Below are 14,629 nucleotides of genomic sequence, written 5' to 3'. Positions count from 1 at the left end.
GTGAAGATGATGGATAACTTGGCAGGTAAACTGTGATACACTAGAATTCCAGATCCTAAGAAAGGGAAAGCATGAAGTCAGCAAAATCAAGACGCTGCATTTCAAAAGGAAGATTTCATCCAACTCGAGGAGCTAATAAGCAGGTGTTATGGAAGGATAAATTGAAGGATAAAGGCACCCATGGGGGCTGAGAGGTATTAAAGGGGAACAGTATTGCAAGCCCAACAAGAAAATATCCCAAAGTAATGGAAGCATGAGAAGAATGGCAAGAGACCAATATGGTTGCACAAGGAGCTTCTAAAATGCCTCAAATGCAAAAAGAAAGCATACAGGCAATGGAAGAATGGGGAGGTCACAAGGACGTGCACCAGATAATACCAAGAACCTACAAGGACAAAAATCAGGAAGGCAACGACAAAGAACAAGCTGCACCTGGCAACAGAGGTCAAGGACAACAGAGGAAGTTCTATAAGGATGTTGGCCAGAAAAGAAGGACCAAGGAAGCTATGAGCCCTCTGTTAACAAGTCAGGAGGAACTCCTAACCAAAAATACAAAGAAGGATGAGCTACTCAACAGCTATTTTGCCTCAGTCTTCCAAAATATTAGTAAGCAAGTTGTCACAGGCCTAACAGGAATTACCTGGATAAGGAAGGGGGCAAGCTGAATGAAGAGATAACAAGAGAGAGGGTCAAAGAGTTTTTGTTAGGTCTGAATGAATTCAAGTCAGCAGAGCAGGATGAGCTTCATCCCAGGGTCCTGAAGGAAATGGCAGAGGAAATCTTGGGGCCTTTCATAATCTTTATGAAGTTGTTGGGAACAGGCCAACTATGAGAGGACTGGAAAAGGGACAATGTAATGCCTCTCTTCAAAAAAGGCAAGGAGAACCCAGAGAACTACAGACCATATATTCATAGAAAATTAGGGTCAGAAGGGATCTCAGGAGGCCACATCTAGTCCAACCCCCTGCTCAAACAGGACCATCCCCAACTACATCATCCCAGACAAAGTTGTGTGTAGCCAGGTCTTAAAAGCCTCCAAGGATGGAGATTCCACAACCTCGCTGGGTAACCTGTTTCAGTGTTTTGCTACCCTCCTAGTGAGAAAATTCTTCCTAATATCCAACATAAACCTCCCTTGCTGCAACTTGAGACCACTGCTCCTTGTTCTGTCATCTGCCACCACTAAGAACAGTCTAGCTCCATCCTCTTTCAAACCCCACTTCAGGTAATTGAAGGCTGCTATTAAATCCCCTTGCAGTCTTCTCTTTTCTAGATCACAGGTTCTTAACCATTTTTAGTCTAAGCATCCTTGGCAGCTGGATGCTGAGCAGGGGGGTGGGGAGAGAAGGTGGAGAGATGCCCAGCTGGATGCCACCTTGGCAACAAGGGAAAACTGTTGGCTCATATTCAGCTTATTGTGCAGTCCCCAGCCTGTACTGGTGCATGGGATGGTTTCATCCTAAGTGCAGGACTTTGCACTTGTCCTTGTTGAAACTCATAAGATTCTTTTTGGCCCAATCCTCCAATTTGTCTAGGTCACTCTGAATCCTACCCTTACCCTCTAGTGTACCAACCAGCTCCCCTCCCTAGCTTGGTGTCATCTGCAAACTTGCTGAGGGTGCACTCTGTGCCATCTTCCAGGTTGTTGATGAAGACACTGAACAAAACCAGCCCTAGGACAGACCCCTGGAGCACTCCACTTGATACCAGCTACCAACTAGACATCAAGCCATTGATTACTACCCTCTGAGCCTGATGCTCCAGCCAGCTTTCTATCCACCTTACGGTCTATACTTCCCCGGCTTGCCTGCAAGAATGCTATGGGAGACCGTATCAAAAGCCTTGCTAAAAATCCAGGTATAACACATTCACTGGTCACCCCCCATCCACAGAGACAGTCATCTCATCATAGAAGGCAATCAGGTTGTTCAGGCATGACTTGCCATCGCTGAATCCATGCTGACTGTTCCTAATCACTTTCTCCTCCAACTGATTAGAAAAGAGTTCCTTGAGGATGTGGCTCCATGATTTTTCCAGGGACTGAGGTGACACTGACTGGTCTGTAGTTCCCTGGATCCTCCTTTTTCCCTTTCTTAAATATGGGCACTATGTAAGCCCTTTTCCAAACATCCAGGACCTCTCCTGGTCACCATGACTTTTCAAAGATGATGGGCAATGGCTCTGCAATCTCATCAGCCAACTCTCTCAGCACCCGTGGGTGCATCTGATCCGGCCCCATGGACTTGTATGTTCAGTGTTTCTAAACAGTCCCTAACCTGTTCTTTCACCACTGTTGGCTGTTCACCTCCTCCCCAAACAGTGCTCCTTGGTGCAGTAGTCTGGGTGCTGACCTTGCCTGTGAAGACTGATCTGGAGAAGGCATTGAGCACTTCAGCTTTTTCTGCATCCTCTGTCACAAGGTTGCCTCCCCCATTCAGTGAGGGATCCATACATTCCCTGATCCTCCTCTTGCTACCGACATACTTGTGAAGGGTAACAAGAAGGGTTTCTACATCTCTTGCTAGCTGCAACTCCAACTGCACTTTGGCCGTCCTGACTCCATCCCTGCATGCCCGAGCAATGCTCTTATACTCCTCCCTAGTTATCTGTCCACGTTTCCACTTCTTATAAGCTGCCTTTTTGTGATATAGTTTACTGAAGAGTTCCCTGCTAAGCCAAGCTCGTTTCTACCATACTTGCTAGTCTTCCTGTGCTTTGGGATGGTTTGTTCCTGCACGCTCAGTAAGACTTCCTTAAAGTACAGCCAGCTCTCCTGGACTCTCCTCCCCATCAGTCTGGCTTCCCAGGGGAACCTGCCCATGAGTTCCCTGAGCAAATCGAAGCCTGCTTTTCTGAAGTCCAGGGTTTGTACTCTGCTCCTCTCCAACCTTCCTTGCCTCAGGATCCTGAATTCAATCATCTTATGGTTACTGCTGCCCCAGTTGCCATCCACTACTAAATTCCCCACCATTCATTCTTGTTTGTGAGCAGCAGGTCAAGAAGACCACAGCCCCTAGTTGGCCACTCCAGCACTTGCACCAGGAAGTTGTCCCCAGCACTCTCCAAAAACTTCCTGGATTGCCTGCGCACTGCTGTATTGCAATCACCCTGACGTCAACTGGGAGGGAAAGTCCCCCATGAGAACCAGGGCTTGTGATCGGGAAACCTTCTGCTGTTTGAAGAAAGCCTCATTCACCACTTCCTCCTGGTCTGCTAGTCTATAGCAAGCACCCACTACAACACTGCCCTTGCTATTCTGCCCTTTAACCATAACCCAGAGACTTTCAACAGGCCTATCTTCAGTTTCATAATGCAGCTCTGAGCAATCACATGGCTCTTTTACATAAAGTGCAACTCCTCCTCCTCTTCTCCACTACCTGTCCTTCCTGAACAGTTCGTACCCATCCATGACAGTGCTCCAGTCATGCAAGCTATCCCACCAAGTCTCTAACCAGTCAGTCTCACCTCAATACCTGGGAAGTTATTGGAGCATATCCTAAGGAAGGCTATATGCAAGCATCTGGAGGGGGAAAAGATGACTGCAAGCAGCCAAGATGGATTTATGAAAAACAAATTGTGTCAAACAAACCTGATCTCATTCTTTAAAAAGTAACTACTTGAGTGGATGAAGGGAAGACTGTGGATACAGTATATCTGGACTTCAGCACCCTTTTGATAAGTTCCCATAAGATCTCATAAACAAATTGGTAAAATGTGGGCTGGATAAAACTACTGCAAGGTGGACAGATAATTGGCTAATCACCACAAGCAAAGGGTAATAATTAATGGGTGGCCTTTGGTGCCTGCCACTTTAAAGGCCTGAGCAGGCAACAGAGCAGCCTGCAGGTGACTGCAGTGCCAATCAGGAGAGTCACGTGGCCAGCAGGAGGCTGCCTGATTGGAGGGGGGCCTAGCTGCTGGAGAATAAGAGCAGGCCCTGAGCAGTAAAGCCAGCAGGTGCTGCAGGGAGCCGGAGGGAGAACATCACCTGGTTGGAGCTGCTGCTCCCAGAACACCTGGATGTTCAGGGTAGGAACTACGGGGATGGCGGATGTTCCTGGTCCTGGGGCATGACCTGAAATGACACTCTACTAGGGTAGGATGGTGTGGTGGGGCTGCTTGTGGCAGGGTGATCCCCAGGAAATGCCACACCAATTGCCTCCCTAGTGAAAGGCAAATATAGGGTGCCTTACAGCCTCAGCCCCCACAACCTGGTGGGTAACCTCATAGCAGGAACAGACAGGGTCCAGACATATCGACAGATACCTGAGGCCAGAGTGGGCCAAAGGCCAAGGTGGGGACCCAGGTAGGTTGACAGACTCCTGACACCCAAGGGGGTGTAAGGCCCAGAAGCCCCAGTGAAGGGGTGGTGTAGTGGTCCCAGGAGGGGGACATGTGATGGAACACCTGAATAGTAGGCCACGTAGAGTAGGACCCATATGGGGCCTGAAGGGCTGCACATGAATTGCGTAGAGTATGGTCTGTGCAGGCAGGCCTGAAGGGCTGCGCATAGACCAGCTCCAGTAAGGGGGCTTGAGTGTACACAAGCACACCCCAGGAGAACTGCTCTTCTGGCATGGTTCAGTACCCGCCGAGGTATAGCAACTTTAAGCCTACTTTATGGAAATGGGAGTCTCCTCCCTAGCTTGCTCCAAGGGCCTCATGTCTAAGGGCAAGCAAAACTTGGGGGCATCTGAACCCTAAGTCTTTGGGTTTGGGCCTGCAAGTAGGATGCCTGCCAAAGGATTTGGAAACATCTGAAGCCCCAGGTGCGGGTGGAGGATGTTTGCCGGTAGTAGAGCCACTTATGGTTCTGGACTCTTGGATTTGGAATTAGTTTGCGCTAATTTGGCCTTGGATACAAATTAAACTAAAAAAAAATTATACTATATACAAGTAGTTGCCAAAATGCACAAAAGTGTATTTATAAAACACCTGTGATAAAACTTGTAGCAGTTTCAAAAAAAGGTGACATGTAGATGTGCACTGATACATAGGTGCCATATCAGATTGGCACCAATAAAAGGAAAATTTAACGTTATCGCCTTTTTTTTTTTGTCCAGTGCAGCTGATAACGTACCAATAAATAACATATGCCTTCTGGCTGGGGCCCTCTATGCATGTGCACAGCCACCGCATACACATGGTCAGGTGCACAGCTGGGCAGTGTGGAGAGCAGCACCTTGCAGGTAAGTCTGTGGAGAAGGGACGTGGGGGAGAGCAGATCAAGGCCTCCACAGTGAAGGAGGGAGTGAGGTAGGGGATGCTGCCCAGCCAGGACAGTGAATGGGACCCTGCGATTGGGGCAGGTAGTGGGATGGAGCCACAGGCAGCTCGTCCAAGGTACGTGGGGGATGGTGGGAAGGGGGGTCAGCTCCCTGATGCTGGGTGTAGCCCCAGGGGAGGCACATGCTACCCCCCAGATTTGTATCCAGGGTGGAGGCAGGCTGCTCACTGTGGGCTCAGGGTTTTCCGCCCTGCTGCTTTGTCCCGGGAGCCATGCAATGGCTGCACGTCCCCTGCCCATCTGGCAGCAAAAACACTGGCAGGTTGCACCTCCCGCCACCGGGTGAGGGATGCAGCATAGCCAGTGCATGGGGCAAAGGCATCAGAGAGGAAAGCCCTGAGCCCACAGTAGATAGTCTGCCTCTGCCCTTGCCCCACTTAGCTCCATTCCTGAAAGTGTCCCTGTGCTTAAATCAGGGTTGTCTTTTATATGGTAATCAAAAACAAATATAAAATCTGCTCTATGGCAAAGGACTTGGTAGTCCTGGTCGACCACAGATTCAATGAGCCTGCAGTGTACGCAGCTGCACAAAAGGCAAATGTGGTTTTGGACTGCATCAATAGAAGCATTAGGTGAAAGACACAGGAAGTGATAGTGCCTCTCTACTCGGCACTGGTTATGCCTCATCTGGAGTACTGTGTACAGTTCTGGGCTCCACATTTTAAAGAGGATGTGGAGAAGTCAGAGAGGGTCCAGAGGTGGGCATTTAAGATGATCAAAGTCTTGGAAGGCAAATCCAACAAGGAGAGGCTAAAGGAGCTAGGCATGTTCAGCTGGCACAAAAGGCACTTAAGTGGGGACATGCTAGCAGTCTTCAGGTACTTGAAGGACTGCCATAAAGAAGAGAGAGAGCACTTTTTCCTCTCTTCCTGAAGACAGGATAAGGAGACCAATGGCTTGAAGTTGCAGCAAAATAAGTTTAGATTGGATATCCAACAAAACTTCTTCACTTAGAATAGTGAGGTAGTAGAATAGACTGCCCAGGCAAGTTGTGGACTCTCCGTCACTAGAGGTGTCCAAGAAGAGACTAGACAGCCATGGGTAAGGGTTAATCTAGGTATAGCTATGCCTATTTTCTACCACAGTTACTTCCCATGCTTCTAGACCTTGCTGGTTACTCCTGCCCCCCACTCCCCTTTGTTCTGCTAAACATGTCACTTGGATACTACTGTAAAAGATATAATATTGAGATATTTTTAAATCATCTGCATTCCTGAACTCCACCTGGGAGAGTCCTGAGTATTATAACTCTTACCACTGACTGGCTATTAGCTTACCTTTCAATAAATGACAGCTGAGTTAAAGAAAAACATGACATAGGTGATACTGAATGAACAATTATAAGCAGAACAATGGTAATTCAGCCTCAAAAAAAGTATTGCATGCCACAGAGATCAGCTATGTGTTGCCTATAAGTAGTCCAATGCCCAAGCAGCAGACTATCACAGGACAGGGCTCCCAAGGGAGGTGGTGCTCTCCCCTACCCTAGGGGTCGTCAAGAGGAGGTTGGATATGCATCTAGCTGGGGTCATCTAGACCCAGCCCTCTTTCCTGCCTATGCAGGGGGTCGGACTCCATGATCTATTGAGGTCCCTTCCGACCCTAACATCTATGAATCTATAAGGATCTGAAACCAGCTTCCAAGGGAAGTGGTGCTGGCTCCTACCTTAGGGGTCTTTAAAAGGAGGCTTGATAATTACCTAGCTGGGGTCATATGAGCTTAAACTTACCAGGGGTCATATGAGCCCAGTATTCATTCCTGCCCAGGGCAGGGGGTTGGGCTTGATGATCTTCTCAGATCCCTTCTGACCCTATATCTATGAACTAGTGCCAACAGATGCTGCTGAAAAAGGTTTACATGTGGAACTAGCTTCTACATAAATCTGCAGCCCTAATCAAGTTCATTTTGCCTTCAAGTTAAGGGACTCCTACACAGAAATCTAGCTTATGAATACATTATTTTCCTTTTTTCAGGTCTTTGTGACAGAGTACTTGTTATGGATACTGAATATATATGAAGAAATGACAATTCAGAAGCAGAAAAGACAATACCAGCAACTCTGAGGTTGACATCCTATTTTTTTAGTGGGGAAAATATATATTTCATTGATATATCAGTGAGGCAACTGCTTTTTGACAAAACACTGAGTGCCAGGCAACAGGTCAAATAGATTTATCTGTGATGGATGATTTGAGTCAAATATTAGGACAAAAGAGAGATACAATAGAGGAAGGTAAAAAGACCACTGGAAAACATGATCCTGGAACATTTTTCTCATGCTTGATGCTCACACAACTTTTCTGAAATATTTCTAATCAAGAAAAACAGTAGCAGAGGATGCCTATACATATGCAGTGAAGCTGCTCCAGCACGTTGTAATTACAGCGTGTCGGAGGAGACTATTAATCAAGTCTGCTGGAGCGCGGTAATTACCATGCTCCAGCAGACTCCAGCATCTCGTGTATTAGCTTCCCCGCACTGAAAAATTGCGGTGGAGGCGCTTTAACTAAAGGTCATTCAATGAGCTTTACTTAGAGCACCCTGCTGCCATTTTTCAGTGTGAAGACACTGATACACGAGATGCTCCGGGTGTTTTAAGTAGAGCTACTCTAATTAAAGTGCTCCCCACTCCCAGAGCATGTGTATAAATGCCCCTACTAGACAGTCCAAAAGTTACCTTTTGTAAAATAAACATTTTCAACTCATCTTGCTTTGCCAAGGCAATAAAAGCTATATATTTCTGTTCTTGAGAACTCCAAGGCGCTGGGTAAAAATACCCTGCTATATTCCAATTCTCTACAGAACAGTATGAAAATTAAGAATGGAGCTTCAAGGTTTGGGTTTCCTTTATTTTTTTCCTTGGAGCCTCCCACAGATTTAATCCTCTGTGAAATGATTTGAAGTGTTTAAAATCTGGGTGAGCAACCCATGTACTTTTTTTCTTCTGTCCCCTAGTCTTTTATTCCAAGGAAACAAATGGGTGAGGAAGTTATGACTTACTCTGATCTGATTCCGCAGTTGCTCCGCTTCCTGCCGTAACTGCTCTAGCTCACTCATCTTTGTGGATCTGTATTCCTCACACTGTTACAGCACCGGTAAGAAAATCTGCCAGATGGAAGAGAGGAAAATTAATTTCCATTGTTTGGACCTCATTTCTTCTGTCTTCAGTAATGCACATAAATTCACTGAACTTTCAGTCAAAGGCTCTTGAGGTAGATCCCCATCACTAGATATCATAACATTTTGCGTAAGATAAGCTACATAGATTCCTTGGTTGCCATAAACAGCACAGTTAAATAAACTCTATTCTAAACAGTTGTTGAAGCAACTATACATTGACAAACACCAGCTGCAATTTGGAAAGCTCAGCTATGAAGCCTGTAGATTTTTTGCACTCTGTTAAGGATCCTAACCAGAGTTTCAGTTTCTTCCACAAAAGCTGGAAATAGGGAACAAAATGTCATAATCTTAGATGCACAATATTGAGTAAAACAAAGAGAGAGGCATATATTAAAGGCCTTTAACGAGAGAGCGAGAGCGAATGAGCACACCAGGGCCAACAAAATCCAAAACCAAGATTCAAATTCAGGTGATTTAAACAGGAATGCTATTCTTGGGCAAGTAAACTACGTCTGTTTCCACCAGCAAAGTTACTATTTGTAGAACAGTAGCACACAAAAGCCCCCATAGTGGATATATTCTGCTACACACCACACATGAAATGGGTCTGCCTTAAAGAACTTGCATTCTAGATAGACAAGCTTTCAAAGAGTCAAAAATCTTCTAGATCAGTGGTGATCAGCCTTGGCCCACCAGCCAGATGGGCAATGCCGTGGTTTGTCTGTGGGTCAGATCTAGGTGGTGGGCCCAATCCAGCTGCACAGAGGGAGAAGGGGGTCCATGTGGGGGTGGGGCAGGGCATCCTAGTTGGGGGGGACAGGGCGACACCACCCCACCCCAATCCAGCCATGTGGGAGGAACCCTGACCCCAACCCAGCCACTCAGAGCTTGGGAATTTGTCAGAGGGGGACAATGCTAAGTGCCACTGTCCCCCGCCCACCAAATATATCAATTATTATGGAGCCACGTGGGGCCGGATGCCATGACTCCACATGAGCACCCCTGTACTAGATAGGTAATTATACTGGTTTTAGTGACTTGTTCACATGATTTATTTCTAATCTTCCAAAAGAGACACCATGATTGCTGACTCAAAGAGCCCTCTCTGATTAACCTGCTTATATTTTTAGATACAACAAGCAACAATCAGCTGATGTTGGGAAGTTTTTTTAAATTAATTCTGTACTAGTTTACAAACCTTCAGTCTTACAATGAAAAGGCAAAACTAGAGATTTCCAAGGATTTGAGAGACAGATATGATCAGCCAAGAAAACTTAACAAGTGCTCTATTAAAAATGTAGGTATAGATTAAATGATACGGCCAACATTTCTCTAACTAAATATTATTACCAGCAATTAATTTAAAAATGTAAAGTTATTTGTACATGTTCATCCAGGTTATTCCACAGGGACCCAACTAAATAAGAATAATGAATTCAAGAAAAGTATATTGGGGAAAATAAAATTCTGCTAAATTATTAATGGCTGTAAAATGCTATTTGACAAGACAGCTACTACAATAACAAAACGATCTCCTTTCTCCCCCAAAATAAAACAGTAAAAGCTGTTGGTTAACATCTATTTACCATTTCTCATGCTTTAATTTTCTTTGCTTCCATAAGCATCATAAAGTCAACTTATACAATAAATCCAAGTATCAGATGTACAGCCCAAGGGCTCCTGGTGGGCCAGGCCCTGCACTAGGAACTGGAGCTACAGGGTCCTGTTGGACACAGCCATGAGCAAAAGGGGGACAAGCGAAGGCTGGGCTGAAACAACCCTACTCACCCCAGGAGGAAACACCAAGGAGAAGTCTATGCTTCTAATACAAAATCAGCTGGAACATCGAGTTACTAAAACATTGCCTACATGAGAAAGTTGCATAAATTTAGGTTAAATCAGTTCTTAAACTGAGTTAAACCAGTGCAAATCCTTGCACGGACACATTTGCTTTGATATCTTGTATCAAATGTGGGTAGCTTGGTTTAAAATTAAACCAAAACAAAAGTCTACACAGCCGTCCATACAGGTTAAACAACTTAAAAGAAAAAGCAACTACTTCAGTTAAAATAGCATAACAAATAATATGAACAGGCCAGCATTCCCAAATCAATCTACCTCTCAATCACCGTAACAGCTTCACACTGTGCTTTTCTACAAATTAACCTAAATATCAGAAGTGACATTTTCAAAGTGAATTTTTCCAGGTTTCAGCATAGAAAATTCTTCCCAGCTGGAAAGAGTTGTAGGACACTCTCAGGACGTTTCCTTTTAGGTCACGACCACATGGGGTTCTCAGGTCAGATATAGTTTAATTTCTGCTTGTACTGTACATAAAACTAAAGTGGCATGGATGCCTTTCAATTGGATATGCTGACCTAAGACATTTTTCTTGTTAGGTACTGCACCTCACACAGCTCTGTCTGCTAAAAGGAAGTACTTAGTACTTTGGGCAGTTATTCTATAGTGCGACAACCCAAGAAATCATGATAAAACACTCCACAAATTCTAAACCACAGAAAGCAAGAGTGGCAAGATTTCATTTGGGCCCTTGCCGTTACAGAACTGATGGGGCGGTGGCAGCCACCCCCCCCCCACGAGCTGCAACTCTGCCCTGTGCCCCGCCCTGCCTGGGCAATGCCTGGCCCTGCCCCACTCCTCCCTCATCACAGGGGGCCCCCTGTGATCTACCCCCCCACCACGCCCTGTCCTTCCCTCCTTCCCTTCCACCACACTGGACTTACCAGTTGCACACAGCTCTCCACACTGCCAGGCTGTGCTCCTTGCTGCCTGCGTGCTGCACTGTGGCTGTGCGCACACAGGGGCATTTATCAGCCAAATTATTCGCCACATCAGGCCAATTTCCAATACAGCGAAGTTTCTTTATATCGGTACCAATCCAATATCAGATCAATGCACCGCTAGTCCCAACCCTATTTTTCTTTGGTATTTTTTCCTAAGGTCTTTGGATACATGGAGATATTACATTGCAAAAACTCCTGTTTGTAGAATCATAAAACCAAAGAAATGTAAATTTAAACACCAGTCACCCTCTCCCCACCAGAAACATAAAACCTATTCTGAGATCCTCAAAGTAATGTTATCCTGACACTATGCAAAAAGAGACTAATCATGGTACAGAAAGACACGATTGCACATTTGATTCTAAGATCAGGGACAGTTCCTAGAATTTAAAGTAAACATTTATCTTGAATTCGAGGGACGGTCCCTGATATAATTTCTTACATGCTTCCATCTCAATAGAAAATATCTCCTACAGCCTTAAAGTGACCAACCCCTCACAACTTAATACCAAGGCCTTCTGCCAAGGGGGGGAAAGCAACACCAAGAGATACTATAAACCTTTTTTTTCCATTACTTAGACTTTACTCATATATATTAAGGCCCTACACTCCTACTGACTGACACATTCAACTGTATTCACATTTAAGACAATGAGGCTTCTCATGTGAACCAAGTTACATAAACCTAAACCAACAGTTCTCAACCTTGTTCAACTCAAAACACCCTCCAAAAATGCCAGCTCTTCACTTTCATTCATTTCTTGACTGCTGCAAAAAAACTCAGGCCACAGCAGGTCAATGTTTTTGCCACTATGAATATCCTAGTTGAAATATCTGAGTTTACCTTGTGAATTGCATTGGTTTTTGCACACCTAGCAGTACTAATACTGCATGGCACTCTCATACACCCTTGAATGGCACTCATGGAGCCTTGGCTGAGAATCACTTAGCTCAACTTTTGAAGGATTGGGCCAGGCCCCCTGTGTGAAAAAGCACTCATTGCAGATTAGAATACTACTCTGAAATACCTGTACATTGCATTTTGTACTTATTAGGATTGGTTTAATAATATAAAGTTCAGCGTGTAAACTATGCATATAAACAGACAAATAGATATATGTTCTCTGGATATGGGGAATGAAGGGGGTTCCCCTGCCAAGTTGCAGCTCAGCTAAAATTCACAGGGTCCAGCTGTTCACATATTGAGAATGTGCTGAACAGAATGGCAAAAATATTTTCTAGCTCAGTAAAACTAGGAAACTAAGCGGAGCTTGCCTAGTCATGTTTTACCATTTTATCATCAAGAGTAAAGAATCGTTTCCTAGCCACTCAGGAATCCACATTAAAAGATTTTGCTTTTTTTCCCAACATTAAAAATTCCCTGAAGTAGATCAAACATATTAGTAAGCCTGATAAATCGCTTTCAGTGTTATGGCACCATGAGATTTTCCCAATTTTATTTGGGAACTAAATTATGTCTGGTGATCAAATAATCAAAGAAACAAGAACCTCAGGCTGAGTAAAGAATAGTTTAAAACACCCTGATGCTCTGGAGTAGCTATATACTGTAAAATGAGGTTTATTTACTACAAATATTAAGCAGTCTATTCCAGTTCAGCAACCTTTCTTATCATTAAGACAACTTAACAAATTTCCTATATCAAAGAGGATCAACTATTTAATGCTTTTACTATGCCTTATCCACCCGCATCCACATTTTAGATGTACATTGGGCAGTGAAATTAAAAAAAATAAAATGTCTTTTGGAAACATGACTGACACGCAGGACAGCAATAAGATAGTTATTCAGGAATACAAATAACATTAGAAATGGAAAAAGTATCAACTACAATGCATATCCAAGCAGGTCAAGACATAAGTTCAAACAGCTGGAACTGGAAACAGGATAAATTGCAGTAAGTATGAAAGCCATATGCCTTTACTCCACTACAAGTAATTTTTTAAGCCTGGGAACAGAATTGCACAGAGCACATGGTCAAAACTTTAAAGGCACTGGATACAACCTGGATACCTAAAGGCATTGGGACGTTTATGTCCCTATCCCTCTAGAACCATAATTTTATTTCCCTTTCAAGCCATCACTCCTTTCCCCTTTTCATCTCTTAAGAAATGATTCAGCATAAAGCAGGTTTGAGAAATACAGTTCCATGTTACTGGAAATCCCTGAAATATTAAACCACAATTACAGAAACAGACCAGAGCATGTAACAGAAAACAAATGAAATGGGTCAAAAGCCCAAAGTGTGAACACTTTATTTTTAGCCTTGAAATTTCAGTTTCTGTATTTCCAAATGCTTAAACTGATGCATTATTTATGAGACAATGCATCTGCAATCGAGATGGCTCCTCGGTGTTCTCCAGTATTTAGTTAAACCTTTAGCTTCTCCAAGAACAAAACAGGAAGTGAGCCCGAGTGCTCTCTGAGGTCACAGCTATTGTTGCACTTCTGTACATTTTGGAAGTGCCTCAGTGATGTGCCTCCATTACAGCTCTTGTACAAAAACAGGAAATAATCAACCAACGCCTCTCAAGAGGAAGGGTATTAGCAGAACTAATTAATACAGTCTTCATGAGAAACTGATATCTATCCATACAAAATTTAAGAGCTGGAAGATGGCATTCTTATAACCAGGCTAGGAGGACATGGATTAATGAGATGGGCCTATAAAGACACCAAACCAAAACAAACCTTAATTTTCACATCCTGCAGCATCCAGTCCTGCCTTGCTTCCCACTAATATAAGAACTCTAGGTTACACTCTGCTATTATATTATTTAGCACCACAACTTTCCACAGGAGCTTGGAATTGATTCATAGGGAGCCTGCTAAGTCACTAGCATCATTGTAGCAGGGTGCTGAGCACACCTGTCACTTTAAGAGGAGTAGATGCTACTTGAGGAGCAGCCTGCAGGGGCCAATCAGAGTCCCATGACCAGAATGGGGCCAGGCTGGAAGCATGTAAGCCCAAGGGCCTGAGCTAATCAGGAAGTCTAGCCCTGAGAGCCAGAGAGAAAAGAGCTCCTGGGCAAACCACTCTGGTGGCTTGTGGAAGAGACTAAGTGGAGGTAAGGAGGTCCCAGCTGGCCTAGAAGTAAGAGAGGGGCCAGAGAGCCCAGAGGGGCAAGTGTCAGCAGGGCTAGGGAGCCTGTAGGTCTCAATTACCCACAAGTGGGGCCAGGGCTCAGAGATGAGCCAAAGGCCAAGGCGGGCCACAGCCAGAGACTGACAGCCAGGAGAGCCCAGGAGTCTCGACTAGTTCAGGAGTGAGGCCAAGGCCTAGAGAGAGGGGCCAAATACTGGAGGTCACAGCCAGAGACTGAGGGGGGCAAGAAGCCAATAGCCCAAGAAGGGCAAAAACTGGGGCTGGGAGCCCATTGCCCAGGAGGTGTGTTTCA

At 44.8% G+C, this 14,629-nt stretch overlaps 1 protein-coding gene across 1 annotated transcript in view; it reads right to left on the bottom strand.

The window, feature by feature from the left end:
- Positions 1-14,629, bottom strand: part of GNB4 (G protein subunit beta 4) — a 54,508-nt gene that overhangs the window by 18,516 nt on the left and 21,363 nt on the right. The window contains exon 2 of the mRNA XM_025195993.1: positions 8,289-8,393. Coding sequence (XP_025051778.1) covers positions 8,289-8,345 — 57 coding nt within the window. The 5' untranslated portion in view covers positions 8,346-8,393. The remainder of the gene's footprint in view (positions 1-8,288; positions 8,394-14,629) is intronic.

The sequence above is a fragment of the Alligator sinensis genome, unplaced genomic scaffold (genome assembly GCF_000455745.1).
Source record: "Alligator sinensis unplaced genomic scaffold, ASM45574v1 scaffold301_2, whole genome shotgun sequence".
In the NCBI taxonomy this organism is placed as follows: Eukaryota; Metazoa; Chordata; order Crocodylia; family Alligatoridae; genus Alligator; species Alligator sinensis.
This window is presented reverse-complemented; position numbering and strand designations above follow the sequence as displayed.